General features: G+C 39.0%; 3 protein-coding genes across 4 annotated transcripts; 1 reads left to right on the top strand and 2 right to left on the bottom strand.

Annotated features, from left to right (window-relative positions):
• Window positions 1–6,898: 6,898 nt before the first annotated feature.
• rps24 (ribosomal protein S24) lies at window positions 6,899–10,572 on the bottom strand. Of its 2 annotated transcripts, XM_034101439.2 has the most exons (6): window positions 10,507–10,572; window positions 9,754–9,819; window positions 9,432–9,641; window positions 8,460–8,573; window positions 7,469–7,489; window positions 6,899–6,977 (listed from the first exon to the last, which is right to left on the bottom strand). In XM_034101439.2, exons 1-5 carry the CDS (start codon window positions 10,507–10,509, stop codon window positions 7,484–7,486), a joined length of 399 nt encoding a protein of 132 aa, XP_033957330.1. In that variant the 5' UTR covers window positions 10,510–10,572; the 3' UTR covers window positions 6,899–6,977; window positions 7,469–7,483. The 2 variants fall into 2 exon arrangements, with proteins under 2 accessions (XP_033957330.1, XP_033957332.1); XM_034101441.1 differs by lacking the exon at window positions 7,469–7,489.
• A 745-nt stretch (window positions 10,573–11,317) lies between these two features.
• eif4ebp2 (eukaryotic translation initiation factor 4E binding protein 2) lies at window positions 11,318–15,786 on the bottom strand. The gene is made up of 3 exons (XM_034100834.2): window positions 15,468–15,786; window positions 13,600–13,782; window positions 11,318–13,429 (listed from the first exon to the last, which is right to left on the bottom strand). Exons 1-3 carry the CDS (start codon window positions 15,598–15,600, stop codon window positions 13,398–13,400), a joined length of 348 nt encoding a protein of 115 aa, XP_033956725.1. The 5' UTR covers window positions 15,601–15,786; the 3' UTR covers window positions 11,318–13,397.
• A 1,241-nt stretch (window positions 15,787–17,027) lies between these two features.
• ppa1b (inorganic pyrophosphatase 1b) lies at window positions 17,028–22,535 on the top strand. Its single transcript, XM_034100760.2, has 11 exons — window positions 17,028–17,172; window positions 19,893–19,957; window positions 20,346–20,399; window positions 20,689–20,808; window positions 20,905–20,991; window positions 21,106–21,232; window positions 21,328–21,455; window positions 21,672–21,757; window positions 21,873–21,948; window positions 22,033–22,072; window positions 22,178–22,535. The coding sequence occupies exons 1-11, from the start codon at window positions 17,112–17,114 to the stop codon at window positions 22,207–22,209; spliced, it is 876 nt and encodes a 291-aa protein (XP_033956651.1). The 5' UTR covers window positions 17,028–17,111; the 3' UTR covers window positions 22,210–22,535.
• The last annotated feature ends 544 nt before the right edge of the window (window positions 22,536–23,079 follow it).

The raw sequence follows: 23,079 nt of genomic DNA, 5'->3' as shown, positions 1-23,079 counted from the left end.
CAATCTTAAAGATATTTAATTCTGGACTAAAAAACTTGGACTGACCAACCATCTGATATTGCCCTCCATAAAGTGACGCTGCTTGTGTGGCTAAACTAAAGCAAACTGTTATTTTCGTCAATGTGGAAATGTTTCAATTAAGCTGAGGTAAGTTATACATTTGACAAATGAACTGCTGTGAAACTGGCTAAAAGGTATTATTAACAGGCACTTGACCAGCTGCCACAGGGTTGACTCCTGGCTTTGGTACTTTGGTGTTTGTTCTGAGACGGGGGAGGACATACTGTGTCCTGATGGGGTCTCCGACAGAGGTAAGGTCAGAGCCTATTGATTTTTAACACTGCTCAGTGAGACAGCCGGCTGTACGGTGCAAAAGATACCACTATAGAGCCGGTGTAGAAACATGGCCTCAGCTCAGCTACAACCATTTCATGTAGGTGTACTTTAATGAAAAAGCAATAAAGGGAATCTCTATATGATTGGCTTTCCAACTGGATGCTTTCATCCATTTTTTATCTCTCATATCAGTAATCACCTTGAAGAAGAAAGACAGAAATAGGCTTCCACCACAGCATCATGCAGTACAGTGGAGAAGCAGGGCCCCAGCCTTTATGTGCTCTATCTATATTAAAGGTGGGAGGGAAAGTGGGGCACGGGGTCTTTAATGCACAAGGTGGAATTATATATCCTTTTAATCATGCTCCCCCACCCAGCAGCAGTTTAGGATGAGAGTGACGGAAAGCCAACACAAAGCTAATTCCGCCCCTGTCACATACGATCGTCTCCTACCTTGCAAATGAGCTGCAGTAATGACACTCGCCTGATGGCCCAAGCTCATGAACATTTGCGGGGGTAATGTTTGATAGAAATCAATCCGCGATAATATGGTGGATGGGAGCACCGGGGGGATTTTCTGGAGATGGGTTCTGTGTGGTGCTATGGTTCAGGACTCCGGATGTCTCTTTTTGCTTGGGAGCAATGTGTTCAAGCACGTTTAACCTATAACCCTTCAATAGTCTAAACATATATTCCAATTTATGAAAGTATCATAGAGGAACACTATCCACATTACCAGAATGTATAATTTTTCATATTATTCTTGCAATTTAGGTAATTCACCTGTGAAAATTACATTATAGTATTTATGTCTTGGCAGCAGAGGTTAAAGAACAGGGAGTTATATATGTTTAAATTCCATAAAACCAACCATTATATGGGTTCTTATTGTTTAATTTTTTTTTTTAATCTACTTTGAAAGTTCTATTTACAGCCACACTCAAACAAAGTAATAGTTCATATCAGTGCTGAATGAGGTTCACATTGTTTGTCGAAGAAAACCTGAACTACAAATGTCAATGCTGTACGATTTGCCACAAAATGTACCAGTGATGAGATGATTATTAAAACATGAAGAGAGATAACAACATTACATTTGAATTACCTGGACTAGGGTTAAGAATGGTAAGTAAATCATTAACTTAACATTTTTTTACATACATTACCTCAAAGTTGTTATAACGATGAGTTGATTATATACGGTATAAGCCAAGGTATAAGGTATGTGCAGATACGTTGAGGGTCCCTAACAACACCATGAATTATGCATTTCTCCAGCGATGGAACATATTATGGGATCTGAGAGGCAATATGAGCAAATCTCCCTTTTTATTCATGCCAGTCCTGTTTAATGAATCACTGGGAGATTGCTCTCACTGTTGCCATTAATCAGAGCTCCTCTGCTGCTGATTGAAGAGGGTAATATGAACAGGAATACCAATGAGTGGAGGAATGTGCACAGGCTGAAAAATGGTGGAATAACTCAGCTATACAGACAGCCAAGTGCTGTGTGAAGTCCAAACAAAACCTTGTCCAATCCTTACGAGGAATTAAGTCCATTACAATTTGGCCGTGTTCTCAGATGATATAGAGAGACTATATCAAACTGCTGCACACCCACCAGAGGCTGAGACAATTTGGTTTTAGACTGCTATCGGAAAACCATGCACAACAGTCCTATTGGTGCTTTGGAAGCTGCATGATGCGATGTAAGGTTCTTAACACCATTTTCTTTTCATTGATTGATGAAAAAAAGGACCAGGCTTGTGCTCCAGGGAGCTTTTGTTCATAAATTAAATCTATAAATGTGTCCATATGCGGTTAATGTCCCCACAATAAGGATAAGTTGGAAATCATTTGAGTTTGTTGGATGTAATATCTCGCCGCTTATCATAATTTGTTTATTTTATCATCCCCTGGGTTCACATGGATGTCATTTTAAAGCCTTTACACCAAACTATAGTTGACATTTGAAGAGTGGGACCAAGATATTTAAAGGAATAGTTCCACATTTGGGAAAAAAAACGCTTACTATTAATTTCATTATATATGTTAATATTACACTTTTGCCAAAATATAATATGATCAACACCACTCGCATATCAATGGAGTTGAGCATGTTGATTGGAATAAAAATAAATTGTGCAGCACGTTTCTATTTCAGCAAAAAAAAAACAGTCAGGCTACTCGGTTAATATTAGGCTAACAGTCAGAACGTAGTTAGCTTAGCTTAGTGCAAAGACTGGTAACAAAGAAAACAGCTAGCCTACTCATCGCTAATAAAATATTACATACCACCTAAAAACTAAGATTTCAATCTGATTTGTTTAAGTTTTGTCTGATTATTTGAGCTATCTTAACTTACTTTGGCAAGAAAGTGAAAAGGAAGCCAATGATTAACAATAATATGAATGGTAAGATCATGTCAGGAATAGAGCAGGGCAATACAAGTTTACCAAATGGGCAACATCTTGTGGTGATCATTCTGCATTATAATAGCATTTGAAATTTGAATTTGAATTGCCTGTAAAATGATGTGCATACAATTATTATTTGCACAAACCTAATATCCTTTGTCTAAAACCCAAGGACACACACACACACACACACACACACACACACACACACACACACACACACACACACACACACACACACACACACACACACACACACACACACACACACACACACACACACACACACACACACACACACCGCAGTAGAGTACAGCATGGCTATCACATGGAGCATTCCATCATACTGTCACTCACATCTGTTGGCCTCTCTCATTACCACACCCTCCTGATTCTACCTCTCTCCTTTACCTCCCCTTCTGCACAACCCCCCCTTTTTTCTCCCCTCTCCTACAACCGTCCCCATTATTCTCCTTTTCTTCCTGGTCCACAGACTATCCTTCCATGCCAACCAAAATGAATAGAATTCATGAGGATTCATAGGTCTGGTGGACTGTGGAGGCAGGTGGACATGCTTTCACAGCGCTGTGATGTCCTCGGAGCCTCAGACATCATGTTCGCAGTCTGAAAAAAAGGCCGCAGAGTGGATTCAATACACCTCACATGATTGAAACCGAGAAGTGATTTTTCATATGTGCACACCGGTTAGAGTGCCAGAATTAGACAGCAGGCATGACTCTCTTTTTTCACCTCTCCCTGAACCTGTGAAAATGGATTGGTGGAGAATACCATTGTTGCATTTCAGCGACTATACAGTGTATCCATGGGGGCTCTGTCTGTTTGGGAAGAAGTAGTTTGCTGCAGTCTCTGCCGCTCCCCCCCCCTCTCTATCTGCCGCTTCCAGTGAGGGATAAATGACAAAAACCATGTCAGGCTGCTGATGCAAAGAGGATAATTAGGATTCACGAAACACAGTTTGTCCTCAAAAGCAAATCACTTCCCTGGTGCTCTGGGGCCACCAAGGCACAGATCATTTCATATATCAGCACCTAGCAACTGGCAGATGGAGTGAACTTAGTGCAGGCTGCCAAAGCTGATAGGACACTGCAGGACTGCAAAATGAGCTGTGATGATTCCCCTGCTGAGGCCAACAATAGAGACATACCTCATTAAGATGCAGAGCATCCTCAAATGCTCGGCCACACTTTACAGCACCGAGTTACGCCTTGCAAAAATGTTCACAGTGCCACTGAAAACACACCGTCTGGAGCTCGCAAAAATAAACAGCAGCCAGCTTGGTCATTATACACTTAGTTGTGTTAGAACATTAAATATGAAAGAAATAAAACCCCAAAATATTGTATGCATTGATAAGCTGGCAAAAACACACAGTCAACCATTGGACATTCTGTATGTTTTCTCCTTATAATATCACCATTTCAACTCTGTGCATGGAGAGAGGGAGGCCATTAAAACTGCACCTGTTGTGAGGGCGTAAACATGTGTTCCTCATAACCATCTATCATAAGTCTGACTGAAAAAACACTTTTGTTGTACAAGCAAGCAGAGGAATAATCTCATTACAGAACTCTTGCCTGCCCTAAAGGAAATCAGAGGTGAATATTGTCCTTTATCTGCTTTTATTTGGTATGTACGGGAGTCCCTGCAGGCCCGCACCACAGCCTCCTGATGCTGAAGCTGCAGCTAGCACATTCTGGGAACATACCAGCCTGCTTCACAATTTCACCGCCATACATCATCGTGTGACCAATTATCTCTGATCTCCATCCATCCTCAACCCTTTAGCTTATCGCCCTTCATATCACAAACCCGTCGTCTTTGTCCTTTCTTCCCGTTACTCTCTATAATAATCTCGCGCTTATTTCATTAGCCTGCTACTACCTATCCAACTGATGTCATACTGCTTTTGTGATTAACAAAAACACAGGTGGAGAGAAATTGATTGTTCACTTGTCCAACAACCAAGAGAACAGAGGAGGAGGCGAGATGATAAGAAACGGTAGCGTGGGGAATGAGTGAGACACGGATAAAAGACGCTGCAGGAACAGAAGAGAGAGAGAGAGGAAGCAGAGACTCCTGGGACGGAGCGGCAGGGCTGTGGAGAGGGGCTTAATTTCCCAACACCATCTGTTACCATACCCGGGTTGAAAGCTGCACTTATGTCAAACCTCCCACAACCACACAGCAGTGGAGCTGAGAGAGACCCCACTTCCTCTTTTTCCTCCTCCACACCTATGCAACCCACTCACTGTCGTCCTCCTCAGAGGCACAACACACACTTTAGCTGAGACACATTTTTTCTGGGTCATGGTTGGTTTATGAAAACATAGGTTATAATTATTTTGACGCCAACATGTCATATGGCCCTTTACTTAACAAACAGTATTTGCCTATACAGCATTTCACTGTCAACTTAATCAATGATAGGCCTACAGAACTGTGGTTTCTGTTGTGTTGTAGTCCAAATTATCTTGATACTTTTTTGTTCTTAGCCGGCTAACATCGATTGAAGGGAAGCCCAGAGGCAGCCTGGGTATGGGGCCCTTATAAGAAGGGACCTACAACTTAGAATGTGTCAATGGAAGTGCCTCCCAGCTACTGTTTCCTGGTGGTGTATAAGCACTCAGGAGTGTGACCTACATTCAAGACTTTGTAGAGGCATGGAAATGTGTCCAATACAGGGCTATTTGGCCTTTTAATAATAAAGCTCTTGATGACAGTGTTACCTGAAAAAAAAAGTACAGTCACATGTCATCATTTTGAGCAACACAGTGAATTAGAGTCTGTATTTGTATACATAAACATATAAATGAGCATTATTTCTTCCATTGACATATGTTGATTCTGCTTTTTCACCTTCCTATAGGAAGTAAACATTTCTCCCCTGATACCAAAAAGGAAAATTCCTCAAAGGAAGAGGTGGTTGCAGCTCCTGCATCTACGATGAGGAAATGCTGATATTCATAAAAGAATGGGGAGGCATGCGTGGGGTGGTTGCCCCGAGGACAAACCATACACTGGCATTTTAATCACTTCATTTACACACACTCTCAGGGTACTGGGTAGCTCTATGCAAATGATCTGTAAAGGTCATGATGCAAAGAGGGATATCTATTCTGTTCCAAACAGTGTTTATAAACAGGAAAAGCAATTAATCTACACAGCCAGGCTTATCTGTGTATGAGTACAAGGCAGTCATCAGGGCTTTGCCTCCAAGATAAACTACTGATGAATACCTTATCCAACAGGTGAATACTTACACCATGTGAGGGTATGCAACTAGGTTTGCATTTCAGTGAAGGGAGTCCTCATGTGGCCATTTTGGGTTACTACAGCTACATCTTTTAACTAATTCAAAACCCATCAAATGTAATATGTTGAGATTACATTTGACTGGTCCATGAAAGGAAAAAAGTACCATTACGTGTATAAAAAGTATATAATGTGTGAAATTGGTCCACACATGACTTAAAGATTGAGTAGTAAAGGTCTCACCAGCCAATCAATAGAATATCTTAGTTTTTGGCCAGTGAGTGAAGCAAATCTAACACGGATATGTTTTACAGGCATCATCCCTGATCTTATTTTGATCCATGCCAGTAAATCATAACGAAGCCAAGTATTAAGTGAGGTCACTATAAACGAAGCTCAAGTTTGTGCATTAACAGGGGAAATATTCATAAAAATGAAGTAATTTGAGCAAAAAGTGCATTTAGTCATTTCAATCATACCGATTGCTTACTGACGCAATACGCCCATGTCAAAGCCATGTAAGCTGCTTTAGGAAGGCTTAGTCAGCTGCCTAAAACAACTTGGGATACTTTTTTATAAAAAAAAAAAAAAAGGAAATCCTGGGAGCAATCTAGAGCTGAACAATACAAATGTCACTGAAATGCAGTATAGATCCAGCCACTTTTAAAATGCTAGAAGTGACATTAGCGTTTAAGATCAAGTTTGTTGAGATTAAGTAATAGGGTGCCAGATAGAGGTCCTGCTTGGGATAGGCATTTACAGATCCCCAACATGCCAACCAAATGTCTCTCGAGCCACCAAACCGTACATTCATTTGAAATATAGGCTTCAGAAATAAATGTTTTTTTTAAGAAAATACACTTTGACCAAAACATTTTTTCCAGATTTTATTGGATGACAATATACAAGAACATCTTGAGCACGGAGACCCTCCCTGGCTGTCCGGACTCACTGTAAGGAGACAACAACATTATTAGAAGAGAAAACTTACCGTCTACAGAAAACGCAAACTTATTGACAATATGAAGTCAACAGGGCAACAAATGTTAACACAGTATGTCAGACAAGACAGTTTAAAATCCAACATCATAAATCAAGGTTTTATAAAAACATTGTTATGAGTTGAATAAGCCGGTGTAAAAGAAACACATTTCAGTTCACTGGGAGGCTTTTAGCTCAACACAACACTAAGAACTAAGATCCACATGCTACACTCAGGTTCTATTTACGACAGATCTAAAGCTAAGGGATATGTCCATTATAGCAGACAGGGGTACAAAGGACTGGTGGAAGGTTAACCTGCTAACAGGCTCTTAGAAACAACATGGGAGAGTGGGGTGAACACTGAGGGAAAACTGCAGGGTGACTAAGGTGTGACATGCAGGGCTCAGGACTATTTGCTTTGGATGTGCAACACATTAGCACACCATGCTGTTCTATACCTGCACACTGACACCTCATTTCTGCAAAAGAAATCCATGAGAAGCGAAATCAAGAACAAAACATGAAACAAAATTAAGTTAATGGGACATGGCAAATAAAAGATCTGTGAATTAATTTGTTGTGGCTGTTGACAAAGCTGAACAGAGTCCATGTTTAAAGCCAGTTGGGCTGAAGACATTACAGATGCAGCTGTGTGGTATCAACAGGCTATGCTAGGTGACTTTAGGTTAGAGATCGGTGCCACAGGGTTCAGGTTTTACTTTGAATAAACTACACACATTCTTAGTGGACTAACACTCACAAGATCTTCGGAGCTCATTGATTTAATTGCAAACTATAAAACTGTTTCTCCAGAATCACCTGAAAGCACTACCAGAGACGAGCTCACATTTTATTTGGGTTAAATCATTCAGAATTAAGTTTTAGTCGTCATCTTAAACTATTACAACCAAAATGACCATTTAGCCAACTTGGACTAAAAAGGGGCATTTGGTTTCCAAGACAGGGGTTTACAGAACTAATATTTATCAGCTCAAACTAGTTATTATTAAAAGCCTAGAAAGTATTGGCCAGTGGGTAAAATACTTTCACACAGGATGCCTCGTGTACATCCAGGGGGAGTGCATCGGGGCTTGGTGCGGGGTAAAGGGAGGACTTAGCGGGGATTCAGCACTCCTTTATATGCACACTGGAGTTAGTCCATCTATGAACAACATTTACCTTCTACGGTTCCCGAAGAACATTTGATACGAATGGAAAGATGGCAAAGGAAATTAAAACGGTAAAAGTTGTGAAAAGAGATCAGCAGTGTAGGGAAAAGAATATGTAAGAGATGATAATCAAGAAAGAATAAGTTGGACTAGATGAAGCCTGCTTTGGCTTTTCTGTTCTTTGCTTAGATTAGAAAAGACAAATTCAATGTTTACAAATCATACTATCACAGGAGAGGAGTTTTAGTGACCATACAAAGGATAAAAATGGTTACAATACCTTTTTGCCAGCAGCGCCAACACTGGCCTTCTTGGTGCCTCGTACTTTCTTCATTCTGTTCTTGCGTTCCTTGCGCTGTTTCCTTGAGGTCTTCTTCTTCTCATAGAGACCATGCTAAGAAAAAAAAAATTAGCACATTTTTAATCTAAATACTTAATTAATTGTGATCTATGGATTTTAATTATGTTTTCGCAATGACTTCATGCATTTGTACTACCCATGCATGTTCATGGCATCACAATGTGGATTGATGATAATATGAAAGCTGCATAACAACAAGCACTGAATGATGCGCTTTAAAACTGTAGGGGGGGGGGTTAAAATTTAGCCTTGCCTATGTAGCTTTTGATAAAGATGACCTAAACTGCCTCCACATGAAAGGCCATTTCAACATTACCCACCAAGCGTGTTGATTGAAAATAAGGGAAACCTACTTGCATTTCATGGTACATCTTCTCAATTGTACCCGTTCCAGCAATTTTAACTGATGAGTGTTCTTCAAACTACTTAACATGATTTACATTCAAAAATTGGGTATATTCAGTGGGCAACAACTCGGTATATAAGAAATGTAATCCCAAAAAGGTTTGAAGGGATTTTTCATTGAGAGAAAAGTTTATCTTGCTGCTTCTGATTAAGCTCACAACATGTATCTGCTCTATGCACCTCATGCTTTTGCAGGAGTACCTAAGGGCCTCCTGTTGAGAAAATGGGTGACCCTTGTAGTTTATGTCCCCCCCCCCATTGTCTGATCAGATGAATTCAGGACGGGTCAGTACTTGCCGGGCATTAGGTTGAATAGAAATGCAGCATGCTGCTCTTTTTAAAATAACATAGGATGCAACAAAATGTCAAGTTAAGTGCAACTCATGTTATGCAACTTCCAAAAAGCAGTTTGATTGGGGACAAAGGGGGAAAGAGATGCCTTCTACTAAAACAAACATTGTGAATAAAACTCAAAGCAAAACTCACTCTGGCCAGTCTGTGTTTGGGTTCATTCTTCTTTGCATAGTCTAAGGAGTCGTAAACCATGGCGAAGCCTGTTGTCTTGCCGCCACCAAACTGAGTCCTGAAGCCAAATACGAACACAACATCAGGGGTGGTCTTGTACATCTTGGCGAGTTTCTCCCGGATTTCAGTCTTGGGGACTGTGGCCTTGCCGGGATGCAGGACATCGACGACCTACAGAGAGAGAACAGGCAATGAATGTATGAATGCAAGACAAAAAAAACTAGCTTATTATGTTATTAACACATATACATGCATACAAGTGCAGTGCTGTTTGAAACCTTACCATTTGCTTCCTCTGAAGGAGCCGGTTCGTCATGAACTTTCGGGACCTGACTGTCACTGTGTCATTCTGAAGAGAGAAAGTAGTACAACTTGAAAATGTTCAAACGTTTAACTACTATTCTCAACACATACAACTAACATTTTGATTCAGCCATTACCAGGTACATGCTGTCACAACATTATCGTATAGCTTCTAAGCTAACATACTGGCTAAGATAGCTTACTAACCAGGCAAATGTAAAGCTTTTAGAGCCTCAATGCCGCCTCGTTTTTTTGGATCAACTTTTTACCAGTCCAATACATTTGAGCATAACTAGGGTTCTTTAATGTTCCTGTTCACAAACATGAGGGCCCGGCCATGGCTACCTGTATAGTGAATGCTAACATTAGCCGCTCGGAGCAAGCATTTCGTGATTCTTTATAGACTTCTAAACAAAGCCCAAATACTTAAATATTTCTTTGAGAGACAGAGTATGTTAAAGACATATATTGCTTAGTAAAAGCAAGGTATAAACTGTATAGGCTATCCCAAAGGAGGTATATACAGAGTGTACAACGTCCGGGCAGGCATCAGTTAGGTTAGCATTTGGATGGTGGCTGATTTTATGCTTGGATACTTTTATACCACATCAATATTGACATTATACTGTAGCTAACACTTAAACGATCACATTATGGTCATGATAAGTGTGCAGATAGAAGGATGGCCTCGATGATCAACGGATTTTACTTGATATTTTATCGCAAGACTCACCATCTTGACGCCGGCCTTGCTCAGGGACGTAGAAAAGGAGGAAGGACCAGCAGGCGGCCGAATAAATGCCTGCAGAAAAATTGAGCGGGCACGCAGTTATGTTGCCTGATGTAAAAGCGTAAACAAAAATAAAAAAACTCGCGGAATTAATTGTTCTTAGTTAACGTTAGTTATTTGATGAAATACAATCATTGTTCAAATATGTAACAATGAATTTATAAACATTAGAAATGTCTTCTTTCGTCGCCACAAAAGCAAACATATTTTCATATTAGCGTTCATACTGAAAAATCTATAGATATTAACACACACACTTTAAAGAACAGAATGGGCCGTGTGCCTGGCAAATTGGAAAATGTAAAAAGTACTGAAGGTAAACCGTAGAGACCATGAAACAGGGGTAAACTTGGGGTAAACTGACATTTAGGTGGAAAACACCATCTGCGGTTCCTCTTTATTCCACTAGACGTCAGACAAGCAAACGTCTATTTATTATTACCCAGTCAATAATCACAGTTTTTATTAACAGACTATTATAAGAGGGACATGTAGGTATGACCATGTATAGAGTAATACTTTGCCTAGAAGGAAATCGAACTTGGGTGTGTACTACAATTGAACAAATATAGTCTTGTGATTTGGAAAATTAATTGATGCAATAAGACATTTGCAAAGACATATTTATAGTTAAGTACTTTTGAGGTGACATTTCAGATGAGAATAATGCTCCGCTCTTAAATAGCATGAATCTGTGATATATTTTTGTTACATTCAAAAAAGCAGATTACAATTAAAAACACAACATCTTAACTTCTTTCTTACGGAACTTTATTGATCTTTCAGCAAAAGTGTCCACTGGCATTGGAGTTTCATTTAAAATAAAGTTACTTAAATTCAGAACAGAAAGTTACAGTAAGTTTATTTCAAATCTCTTTCAACACACAATGTTAAGCCCTCATTGTGAAACCAAACGGATTTGAAATAAATCTGCAATATGAATTATGATGCCGTAATAGAAAGCAAAAATGTGCAATGCAAATTGGTTTTCAAGCAACTCCTCAATGTGTTTATCACCAGAAATAACCTGAATGAACTAAAAAGCCTAGAAGAAAAAAAGAAAATCCTTGATAGACATAATTTCAGCCATTCTGTGGTTCCACTCATAGAAACAAACTTGTGGTGGGAATACATTTGAAAATAAAAGGGGAACTTCATGATGATAAAGTTAGGAGTCGCTACTTGGAAAGTGTACAATTAGCAAACTGATTGTGGTGCAAAAGAAAAAAAAATAAACTATTGGGACTCAAACAGCAAGTGGCATTATTTTAGCCACGTTGCCACCTGGAGCTCAAAACCCCAAAATGGCACCATCACACTTTCAAAAACTTCACAGCTGCTTTAGGAAGAAAAAAATAAATAAAATCAAAATCCATAAAAAGACGTGTTTTTCGTCTTAAGTGCCAAGTACAATGTTTCCTGTTCAATGTTACAGTGAAAAAATAAACATCTGTTGGAAAGTACAAATTGATGACTAGGAACCTAGTTTTAGTTACTGCATTTGGTGTAAAGTAAGGCATGGACAGACATTAAAATAATATGGTAATGTATGATGATTTAAGGACACTGGGTCAGATTTGTAGATTATGGGACAACATCTATCAAGCCTGACGCAAACAATGTCTTCTGGTTCTCTGACACTTTTTACAAATCCAAAGGCTTGACAGTGCTGATACCCAAACAAATACCTCAATACTAAGAAACTGTATTCAAAAATAAAATGCATATAAAATATGTGGATTATTTAAAGTTTTTCAAAAATCTTGTTGTATTTTACTTAAAAATTACCATTGGGATATTCACCATTATCACATTAATTGAAATGTGTATCTGGTGTGGACACAGAAGACGTATTCCTCCCTTTCTTAGATTGACCTAACACCAACACAAAGATCTTGTCTACAAACCTAACCAGTTAGGTCAAAGTCACATCAAATCTGGAGAAAAGGTATTCACTTTTCTCAGCAGGAGAGAAACTGTAAAGCCAGATCGTCATAGTGATGAATTGAAAGGCTTGACATTGACTTTTAAATTAATTGTTAATAAAATGCTTGTTTTTCAGTATTATAAATAATTTTACATCATAGTGAGAAATACAATAATTTGATGATTACAAAACATTTAAAAACAGCCTAAAATTCAATTTTTAAAAAATCTAAAACTCACATGGGCTTGTGGTGTTAATGGGAACTAGAGTCTTGGAATGGCATTAAATCTTCATCAAATTGCAAAATAAAAACAACACAGCGTCCCTTTGCATACTATCGCAGGAAAGGTACCAGACCAAACAATTGAGAATATATTATGGAGATTTGAAGTAGAACCAAATAGCAAACACAAACTAAAATCACTTAAATAACATGCGTCTTCAAAACCAAAATATGTGATGAATATCAAAGCTTTTGAATAATTCTAAGGCCAGTACTAAAATTACCACTTCCTCCCTCAAATTATCTTGGAATTGTGTCCGTTTTACAGTGTGCTCTGTTAGAGATCATGACTCACAGAAAGCTGGAAGATGAGTGCTAAAATCTGCGGATTAGACAATGTGTTTGGGTACACCATTTTGAGGCCCGCTCCTTCAATGTGTGTTTTTTTTACAGTGACTGGTATCAATGGAAATCTATACAAATGAACGTAGTTTCCAGAGTTGGTGACACTGTACCGGTTTGGATGATACACTGATTTCCCATGGTTTACACACATTACATCCAGCAGCGAGACAGAGAGCTAAAGAAGATGCCATGAGGGCTCACAACATTGGTTTCTACAAGCCAAGCCACTGACACGGGTGATGCCAGGTCATATTCTTTTGCTGGTGGAGTTCCAGTCTGTTAGATGTCCATTTCAAACTGAGCATCATCACCTTGAAAAGAAGAAACAACACATGTATTGAGAAAGGTATGTTGAAACAGGTTGTGCTTCTTTAATATCATAATGGGTATTAAGTGGAATAATTACAGCTTAACAACAGAGGGTGTGTTGGTTAAATGTTTGAGAAGAAAGATGGTTACTCAGACCTATTGTAACTCTTACCGGTTATGGGCTTGCCATCATGTTTGTTTTTGATGTGGTTGTTGGCTTCGTTCTTCTTGTTCTCTCTCAGGACATTTGGGCTGGTCACTCCAGGAATGACAGGCAGGTGGGCCGGGGGAGTCTGGGCAATGGGAGAGTTACGTCTGTCCAGTAGGAACTTACGGTCATAGATGATCCGGGTTCCTGAAACACAACACGTATTAAGTTACAGTTATCGTGCTCTATCCTGGGAAGCATCTCATGCCGGTGTTATCAAATGAGCCGTGAGTCAAAGGGCTTGTCATCATCAAGATAACCCAGATTAAAACCCTGTCAAAAGGCACCAACATCTTAAAATAAAATACACATTTTAATAAGATGTAACTGCATCTTTTGACATTATTTATCTAGATCTCCATCCTGATGGTTGTATTTTATTCAAGCCCTTTTGCTTAAGGGTACTCTGCATGTTTTGATGTGTTAAAAAATATATAAAGAGATCCGTTTGGCTGTGTTTTACTGCTTCCTGTTGATCTATATGTCTTCTGCAGTCGCTCGAGAAAGCATTGTGTTGCTGTCTTTATATTGTATCGCTGTCTTCTGTAAATATCATCACCTTAACTGGTATATAATATCTCACTGAGGTAACCAGCTGACTAAATACTGGCACATTTACAGACATTTTAATTAATGTCAATTGTCCTTGTGAATAAATGAAAGGAAATGCAACTAAATGGGAACTATAAAAAGCAAGACATGGAGGAAGATAGACCTAACATCGAACTTGATAGCCTTGCTTTCATAACAGTATTTATCGCTCACATTTAATCAGAGTCACTGACCTTTTTCCGAGTACACACTTTAACGTGTCACGGCAGAACTGCACAGGTGGAACTAATAACGATATCGGTGGCACAGTTCCAGCAATAATTGCATGCAATGCAGTGATTAATCTGATATGCAGTATGTGTTTGACAGGTCAAGATGTACTGTGACCAAAGGCCGTTTAGTTTTACTTAATATGTTTTTCTCTGGCTATGAGAACCCTTCAGTGGTCTATTTGCCCCCTAGTTTTTAAACCACAGTTTTAAACAATAATTCCATAACATTCTCAAATATGATGGTGGTTTATATGTGAAATGGTCAGTCAATAAGCTGATTGACATCAAATATACAAGCAAATATGATTGATTCTTAGTTTTAGTCCTTTTCAAGCTAAATGCCAACTAAAAAATGTTGGCTCAAGCTTTGGTAATATAAGATTTTCTGCTTCTCTATTTTATATTATTGTAAACCATGCAGGTATACTTTGGGCTTTAGAATGTTGTTGGAATAAAATAAGATGTCTGAAGAAGTCACCATGGACTGTGATGGATCATTTTCACTAAAAAATAAAAAGCTAAAACCTTTGTCAGAAAGTCTATATTACATTGCTATGCTGAGTGAATCTGTTTATAAAGCAGATGCGTACAGTACAGCATCCTTGGTGGATGTATTGCACATCCTTATCTGAAAGGCCTCCAAACTCTAAGGTAAATACAAATACAGCTATGCATAGCTGACGCACAGTAAATGCCTTAAACTGTAGATTATCACAGTCGTGTTATTCATAAACATAGGTGGCAAAGAAAACATTTCCACCTTTTTTAAATATTACTGCACAATGCCATCATCAGAATCTCTGCGCTGCAAATCAGCCAATCACACAGCCTGGAGAGAGCGAGGGGCGGGGCTTAGCTTTGTTTTTGTTTTGATCGGGATGACACGGCAGCCTATAGGCCACTATTACATGAGCAGTGAAAGGTTTTGTGAGAGTACAAACACCACAAAATGACAATTATCCTCCATTTTCTGAATAAAGACTATGCGTAGTCGGGATATCCCCTTACCTCCAGGAGTGGTAGAGAATAAAGTGCCTCCAGGGGTGGTACAATAGTCATGAGGTAGCTGCGTTGTGTCGTTGATCAACACCGTCCTGGTCGGGATGGCCCTGCTCTCGCTAAGCTGACGACTGGTCGACATCTTCAGTTCCGATTCGATGACAAATCAAACCGTTTCAGAAAATAGGGGTGTTTATTTCCCGACGGACGGTGGAAACCTGGGCCGTTTCCCACTCTAATATCTCCCCAAAGCTTTCTTGTCTCTCCTCTCGTCCTCCCAGCCGTCAGCACCGTCCCCTCCCTCAGCAAAGGCAGGAAGGACGACAGGCAGCGGGCGGATGTGTAGTCAGCATCAGCATGGTGCCTGCCTACTTTCTACACTCAGAGAAACATTAGTGTGTTTACAATATCTGCAGTTTTGGTACTCAGATCCTTTAAAAGTAGCATTCCTGCAGTGTAGAAATACTCAGTTAAGTAAAAATCCTGCATTCATAGTCTTACTTCAGTAAAAGTACAACAGTATTATCAGCAAATAATCATCTGTTAAAAGTAGCTAAAGCTGTTAAATAAATAGTGGAGTACAAACATTAGTTCCCTTTTAAATGTAATGGAGTAGAAGTATAAAGTAGCATAACATGGAAATGCTCAAGCAAAGTACAAGTCCCTCAAAATGATACTTAATTGTACTTGATTACTTTCCACCTCTGAATATCTCCAGGCTTATAGAAAATACAGTAGGCTACATTTAAATGTGCTGATTTGTGTGACCTGTCAGATTGTCATTTCCCCACCACACCTACAACTTTATCAATATATAATTGGTTTATTAAATCCTAATAAAAATGTTTAAGGCATGAATATTTTTCTCATATTTTACTAAAAATTCAAATGGTTATCTAGCCGACTGTATGTACAGCAAACAGTTCAAGTAAATACATACATAAATGTATATACATATAGGTGTATTTATAATATTGAGGTTTGGACTGTTGGTTGGACAATACAAACTTTGGGAAGCTAATGGCAGTTCTCACCATTGTCAGAAAACTTTTTCAAACCATGTTTGTTGAGTCTTTGAGTACCAGGACGGATCTATTACTTGTATTTTCCCAACTTTTTTTTATCTTTAAAGTCTCTCTGATCGGATTTCATGCGAGATCATAGCCACCCTCGGCAGCTTGTAATAATGAAATAAATGGTAGCATAAAAACAAGTATTATTAACTCAAGACATAGACTATGTTGTTATTATTAACATCTTCAGTATTTCACATATAGACAGGCAAATAGTTCAACACATACAGACTATTGCAATACTGCAAAAATAAACTATATTTAGATAATACTTTGATAACTACTATAGATGACATTGTGTAGTGTGGGACATTGACAACAATGATTGTTCCATTCATCCTTAAGCCTTATTCAGTTCTGCTCGATACTCAATTCAAACTCCCACTTATAGTTGTGTAGCCTACATGTTTTTTCTATTTTCATTTGTCGAGTTAGATATTTCCGATAGCTTCTGAAGGCATCATATGCAGACTGCGCATGCGCGGTGCCCTCTCTCTCGACACTACCTAAAGCGCAGACGCTTCCTTCCGCCGCCATCCTCCATCCCAGAGCCAGACAGCAACACTAACCTGCACTAAACATGAGCTACACACTGGAAGAGAGGGGGAACCTGCACTCCCTGAACTACCGGCTGTTCTTCAGTAAGTACAAACTCACTTTAAAAGACAGAGTTGTGTCATTGTTTGCTACTTTTATGTCTTTTTACAAACCCTTCTAGCTGGCTACATTATCCACGTGTCACTTATTCATTCATTGTTGCTGGTTTGTTTAGTCCTTGTGTGTTTTAGTGTTGACATTTGTCTTACTCTGGAGGATTACAAGCAAATCTTAACTTGTTTGAACAGTCATAATTTCTCGGTTTGAGCCTTTACAAGTCGCGGTAGCCAGTTGTGCCCGGTTTCCCCGTTCGATGACTTGTTTTCTGACATAACGTCTCAGTTTGTCACACAGTTCACATTGTATTCTTGAGTGAAATTACTAGAAGGAAGTTGGTTATATTAGAAAATCGTGCAAGCCGTCATAAACACGTCACCCAGCACAACATCATGAAGGCTTGCCGTATGTGAGGCAACGGCCTCTCTGGTTGTAATGTAACAATACTGTCATTGATAAGGCAAAGGTGGGGGTAAATATTGAACCTGTTGAAATCAATGCTCCTTTTCAGTAAGTTTCACAGACCGATTATTTATCATCCTTAATTGTTATATTGCTATGTCATAGTCATAGTTTTTATAGACAAACCCAGGTCAATTTTGGAGCTGTCAGAATAAATCCAAGTCACTATCTTCATCATCAAAATGCAAGAGTTTAAGGAATTTTAATGCAGAACATGTTAATCTCACAGTGAGTAAAATAAGCCTGTGTACTCCGCTAACTTTGGTTAAGTAATAGTGAAACTGCCAGGCCTAAGGCTGCATCCTGCCAGCCTTAGGCCTGGCAGGATGCAATTCAATGTTTCAAGCAGCTGAACTGGCACAGCCTGCTCTATTGCGTTCACTTGCTGTCCGATATGTCATTGAACCATTAATGGGCAAAGAGGTCATGATATACAGACACAAAATCATCAACCTTTAGCAAACAAGAAACTCAATGATTACAGTGTGCGAAAAAGTACACGTCCCACCGTCCGGGACGTGTTATTTACAATATCGGACAAGTAGATCTTTCAATTGACTTGTCCGGCGGACAAGTGACGCTTTTCGGCCTGATTTATTGACAAATTATTGATACATTCAGTTTACAAAAGGCAGAACTCATTCGCAAATTGTACGTGCCCGCCATTATTCGTTTAGAAATGTTAGTTTCGGTTCTGCTTGTCGATTCCTAAGGAAATGCATCTCGCCGCTTTCTGTACAGTTAGACGGGGGCGGGGCGGAGCGGGGTGGGAACAAATAACAATTGTCCGGTACCGGGATTAATAAGAGTTGTGAGGACAGGAGGCGAGGCCGAGCCCCGCGGACCGCAGCTCTCTCTCTCTATGCTCCGTATCAGCTGATCGCTGCGCGGTGCAGCTCAGCGTCTTTCTCTCTCTTTCTACACACACTCTTTCTGCCCGTTTAACAGCCTAATCTTTGTCAAACTTTCTTATGTTCTTTCTCTAACACATAATGAAGGTTATTAAGCAGGGATGTCAGTATTGTTTATGAAGCAGGGTATAGAAAGTACATTATTGAAATGAAAATACTATTTATTTACTTTTACAAACAGTGAGCAGCTGCAGCATGTGTATTGCAGGCAGGGCCGCCCCTGGCCAACTTGGGGCCCCAAGTGACATTGTGAGATGAGGCCCCCCCCCCCCCAACCGACAGGAGTTAACTTTTTTTCTTTTCTTCGAAACAAAGTAGGCTAATATAATAATATAAATATAATTCCTGTTTATTATTATTATCAACACTTTTTTATGCAGTGAGGTAAATGGTTGTGCATGTATGTCGTTCAGTATGCGTTTACAGGTGAATACGTCTGCATTTCCTGCCAAATACTATTCTCAAAAAGATTAAAATATAATTAATGCAAATAAACAACTTCTATTAATAATAGCGGCCCTGATTGCAGGACATGTGTAAGCGTGCAAGCGTCTTTGAGTTGTAGAAAAGCGCTAGGCCTCTAGGCTATACATCTAATGTGTCATTATTATTATTATTATTATTATATGTCCTATGTGTTGGACATGTGTGGTTGGACTCTGTCTCACAGGCAGGTTGCAGTGTAACATCAGAGGAGACTGGGCCAACTGTACATTCTCAAACTGCACCACTTAGAACTAACTAAACAATGCAGAGATTATTTTTATATAATTGTATTCAATAACCGAAAGAAATTAAACAGTATGAAGTGATTTGTAAATAGGAATACAGATTTTACTTAATGTTTTCATAAATATATTTTTCTCCCAGTTTGTCATGGGACTTATTTTTACCCTCTCAAAGAACCGGAATCGAGAAACAAAAATAACCGGAATCGAAAAGCAGAACCGGAATCGTTAAAATCCAAACGATACCCAACCCTATGTGTGATGCATTAAAAGCTTACCGCTCACTTACGTTAGCGGTGTCGTAAAAACCGTGGGAAAATGTAAAATACGATGGCGAAGAAGAAGATTCCAGGGGCCCCACATTTTTGTCCATTCTGGACAAGTGAAAAATGTATTCGGACAAGTAAATTGCCAAACTCACTTGTCCATGGACAAGTACTCTGTAAAAACTTTTTCTCACACTGCAATGGCACACCTACAACCAGGAGTGTAAGTAAGCATTAATGAAAAGCTATGTACTGTCTTTGCAATCCACTGGACACTATGATGATGATGATGATGATGATGATGATGATGATGATGTGTTTTAATCAAACTGTTTTACAGAAAATGCTGAGGGAAAGTACATCTCACCATTCCATGACATACCAATGTATGCAGATGAGAGTCAGGTGAGGCTCAATCAATCACCTTTACCCCAGTTAATATATGAGTATAATATATGTATTACCATTTATCAACTGCTGAAACTGTAGAACTGCCATGGACATTGTGTGGACAATGAACTGGTTGTATTAATGCTCTCTTGAATAACAAGGTCATTAAGGGAGGCCCTGGCCTTTTGTAATAATTGTAGATTATGGTTTATTTTATCTTTATGACACGACAAATCATTTTAATGGAAAGGTTATGACCCAAGCAATGCAGGTCAAAGCAGCCATAATGATGCACATTATATAGGCATTTTTGTGGTTTCATACTGCGTCATCTTCAGTAATGTAATAAACCATTTCAGAATAGTTTAACATATATATAATGATGGCTTTGTGTCTCTTACAGAACATCTTCAACATGGTTGTTGAAGTACCAAGATGGACTAATGCAAAGATGGAGGTATGAGTCTTACATACTTTTGCAGCTTTGTTTTTTGATCCCTATACATTTGTGCAATCTTTCTTCTGAAGAATAAGAGTTTATTTACATTTCTGGCATTGTTATTATTAAAATAATGTGAATATTTAATTTGATTTCCAGTCATCCATAGTATTTTATTGCAACTGGGTTCACATGTGAAGTTTCTCTGTTGCAATAAGAATTTACAAAATGCACTTAAACATGATGAAATTAACTTTTTGTAATTTTAACGCTTATCACTTCTTTCAAAATAACAATTTATTTTCAGATTGCTACAAAAGAACCCTTGAACCCTGTGAAGCAAGATGTGAAGAAGGGTAACGTGAGATACGTTGCCAATGTGTTCCCACACAGGGGCTACATATGGAACTATGGAGCCATTCCTCAGGTATGTGTCTTGAAACTGTGATGGTGTAAGATCAATGCTGCCGAGTGTTTAAAACGTGCCAATGTTGAACTCGGCTTTGTTCTGTGGTGGTTGCAGACATGGGAAGATCCCTCACACAAAGATGAAGACACTGGCTGCGTCGGTGACAACGACCCCATCGATGTCTGTGAGATCGGCACCAAGGTACAAGACTTAATTGTTTGTCATCTCTGTTGTCAAGGTTGATATAGATTTGAAAAAGGATAATACTGCTGATGATAACAGAAAATAAACTGCAAACTCAAACGTTGTCTCTAGGTGTGTTCCCGCGGGGAGGTGATCAAAGTGAAGGCGCTCGGGATCCTGGCCATGATCGATGAGGGCGAGACTGATTGGAAAGTGATTGTAATCAACGTGGAGGACCCTGAAGCCAAGGACTTTAACAGTAAGCACGTCTGTTATTTTTCCCTTTGTCTGAGCATCCGAGCAGTGCTGCGTCAGTCATACTGAACTTGTTTTGTTGTCCCAATCTCTGTTTAGACATCAGTGATGTCCGGCGGCTGAAACCCGGCTACCTGGAGTCCACCGTCGACTGGTTCAGGATGTACAAAGTGCCCGATGGGAAGCCAGAGAACGAGTTTGCGTTCAACGGCGAGTTTAAGGACAAGGTCTAACACACTCTTATTTTTACTCTCACAAATTATTTTTCTTCCCTGTCAGAGTTGTTTCTGTCTGCTCTGCTTTGGAAGGTTAGACTTTCAAGGAACTGCAGTTGGCACACAAGACTTTAAATTAAATGATTTACAGATTGTTCTTGTGTGAAGGTTATTGTTAATCTAATTCCTTACTTTTCAATTTATCACGTGCTGTTTTTTGTGTTTCAGGACTTTGCCATTCAAATAATCAAGAACACTCACATCTTCTGGAAAGACCTCATTGCCCAAAAGACCGATGCTGGTGAACTGAACTGGTAAACACGGTTCTTACTGCTTTGACCCCAGCTAAAAAAATACAATAGAAAATGTAAACTAAAATGTTATGATTCATTGATTCTAAACTATGAATGTCTGTGTCTTGCAATACAGCAAAAACACGTGTGTCTTGCCCAGCGGCAGCCCTTACTTCTGTTCAGCAGATGAGGCTAAAGCTGTGGTTGCCGGGGTAGGTTATTTGCAACATGACCTCTGTCAATTGAAGGCCTTTTAGCTTCTTGATTTCATAACTGATGTTTCATTCTGTTTTCAGACAAGTCCTCTTGGAAAAGAAGAAACCATCCCCTCATCAGGTAGATTTAAAAATAGAAAATCTTTATATAATGACTTGATTGTTAGATTCCTGCTGAATTGTTTCATCTGATGTGAGACTGACTGTGATGTTTTTTCATTTGCAGTGGATAAATGGTTCTATTTCCAGAGGAAGTAAACCAGGAGTGGTTTTGACTTGAGTAGAGTGAAAGGCTCCTCGTATAAATACTTGATCTTACCAATGGGAACCAATGAAGTAACGGGACGTGGATGTTTTGGTTTGGGCTGTCTGTTTCTGTGTAGATGGAGAGGTAGTGGTTAGATACTGTAGAGAAAGAGAGAAAGTGAAAAAAAAGTACTAATTTCTTGACCAACAAATTTCACATATTTAAATCTCTTTTGACACGAGTTGTCATTAACAACGTAAAGGTGCCGTGCCTTTAGATACTTGTGCCATCATGTATGAGACTCTGAACTGCTTTAATAAAGCTTCTCTTTAAATTATCATCAAAGCGTGATATCTTTCTGCATGCCACTTCTATGCAACGTCATTTATTCTAGATTAGGAGAAGAGCATTTTAGTTTCTAATTTAGGAAGTTCAAATTTGTTTTACTTTGTATTAAAAACTGATTTTGACTGACGTTTTCATTGTTATAATGCTGCCACCTAGTGTGCAGTACTCCACACTACTTTTCTTTTGCAATGTAATAATTAGTATACTTATTATTCTCACATGAATATTTGTGATGTGTGTTTGGTCATTACTTTAGATATAGTATTTAGATATGTGTGCACTCTCAGGTGTTCAAATCTTCTCCGATAACATTGGTTGTAAATGTTCAAAAATGTAGGTATAATCAGAGTTTATATGGACCAATAAGACTATAAACCCAGACAAAATGACAAGTAATTTAAAGAAATTGAGAATTTGTTGTAGTAGTGCATATGTGGAATTCTTCAAGAAATGTGTGAGTAAAACCTGCTCAACATGATCTTAAAATATACAATGACATTGGTATTTGGGTCAAAACCATTTTTAATTTACAA

This window comes from Pseudochaenichthys georgianus, chromosome 15 (assembly GCF_902827115.2).
Source record: "Pseudochaenichthys georgianus chromosome 15, fPseGeo1.2, whole genome shotgun sequence".
NCBI classification, from domain to species: domain Eukaryota; kingdom Metazoa; phylum Chordata; class Actinopteri; order Perciformes; family Channichthyidae; genus Pseudochaenichthys; species Pseudochaenichthys georgianus.
Note: the sequence above shows the minus strand (reverse complement) of the source record. Positions and strands in the feature narration are given on the sequence as shown.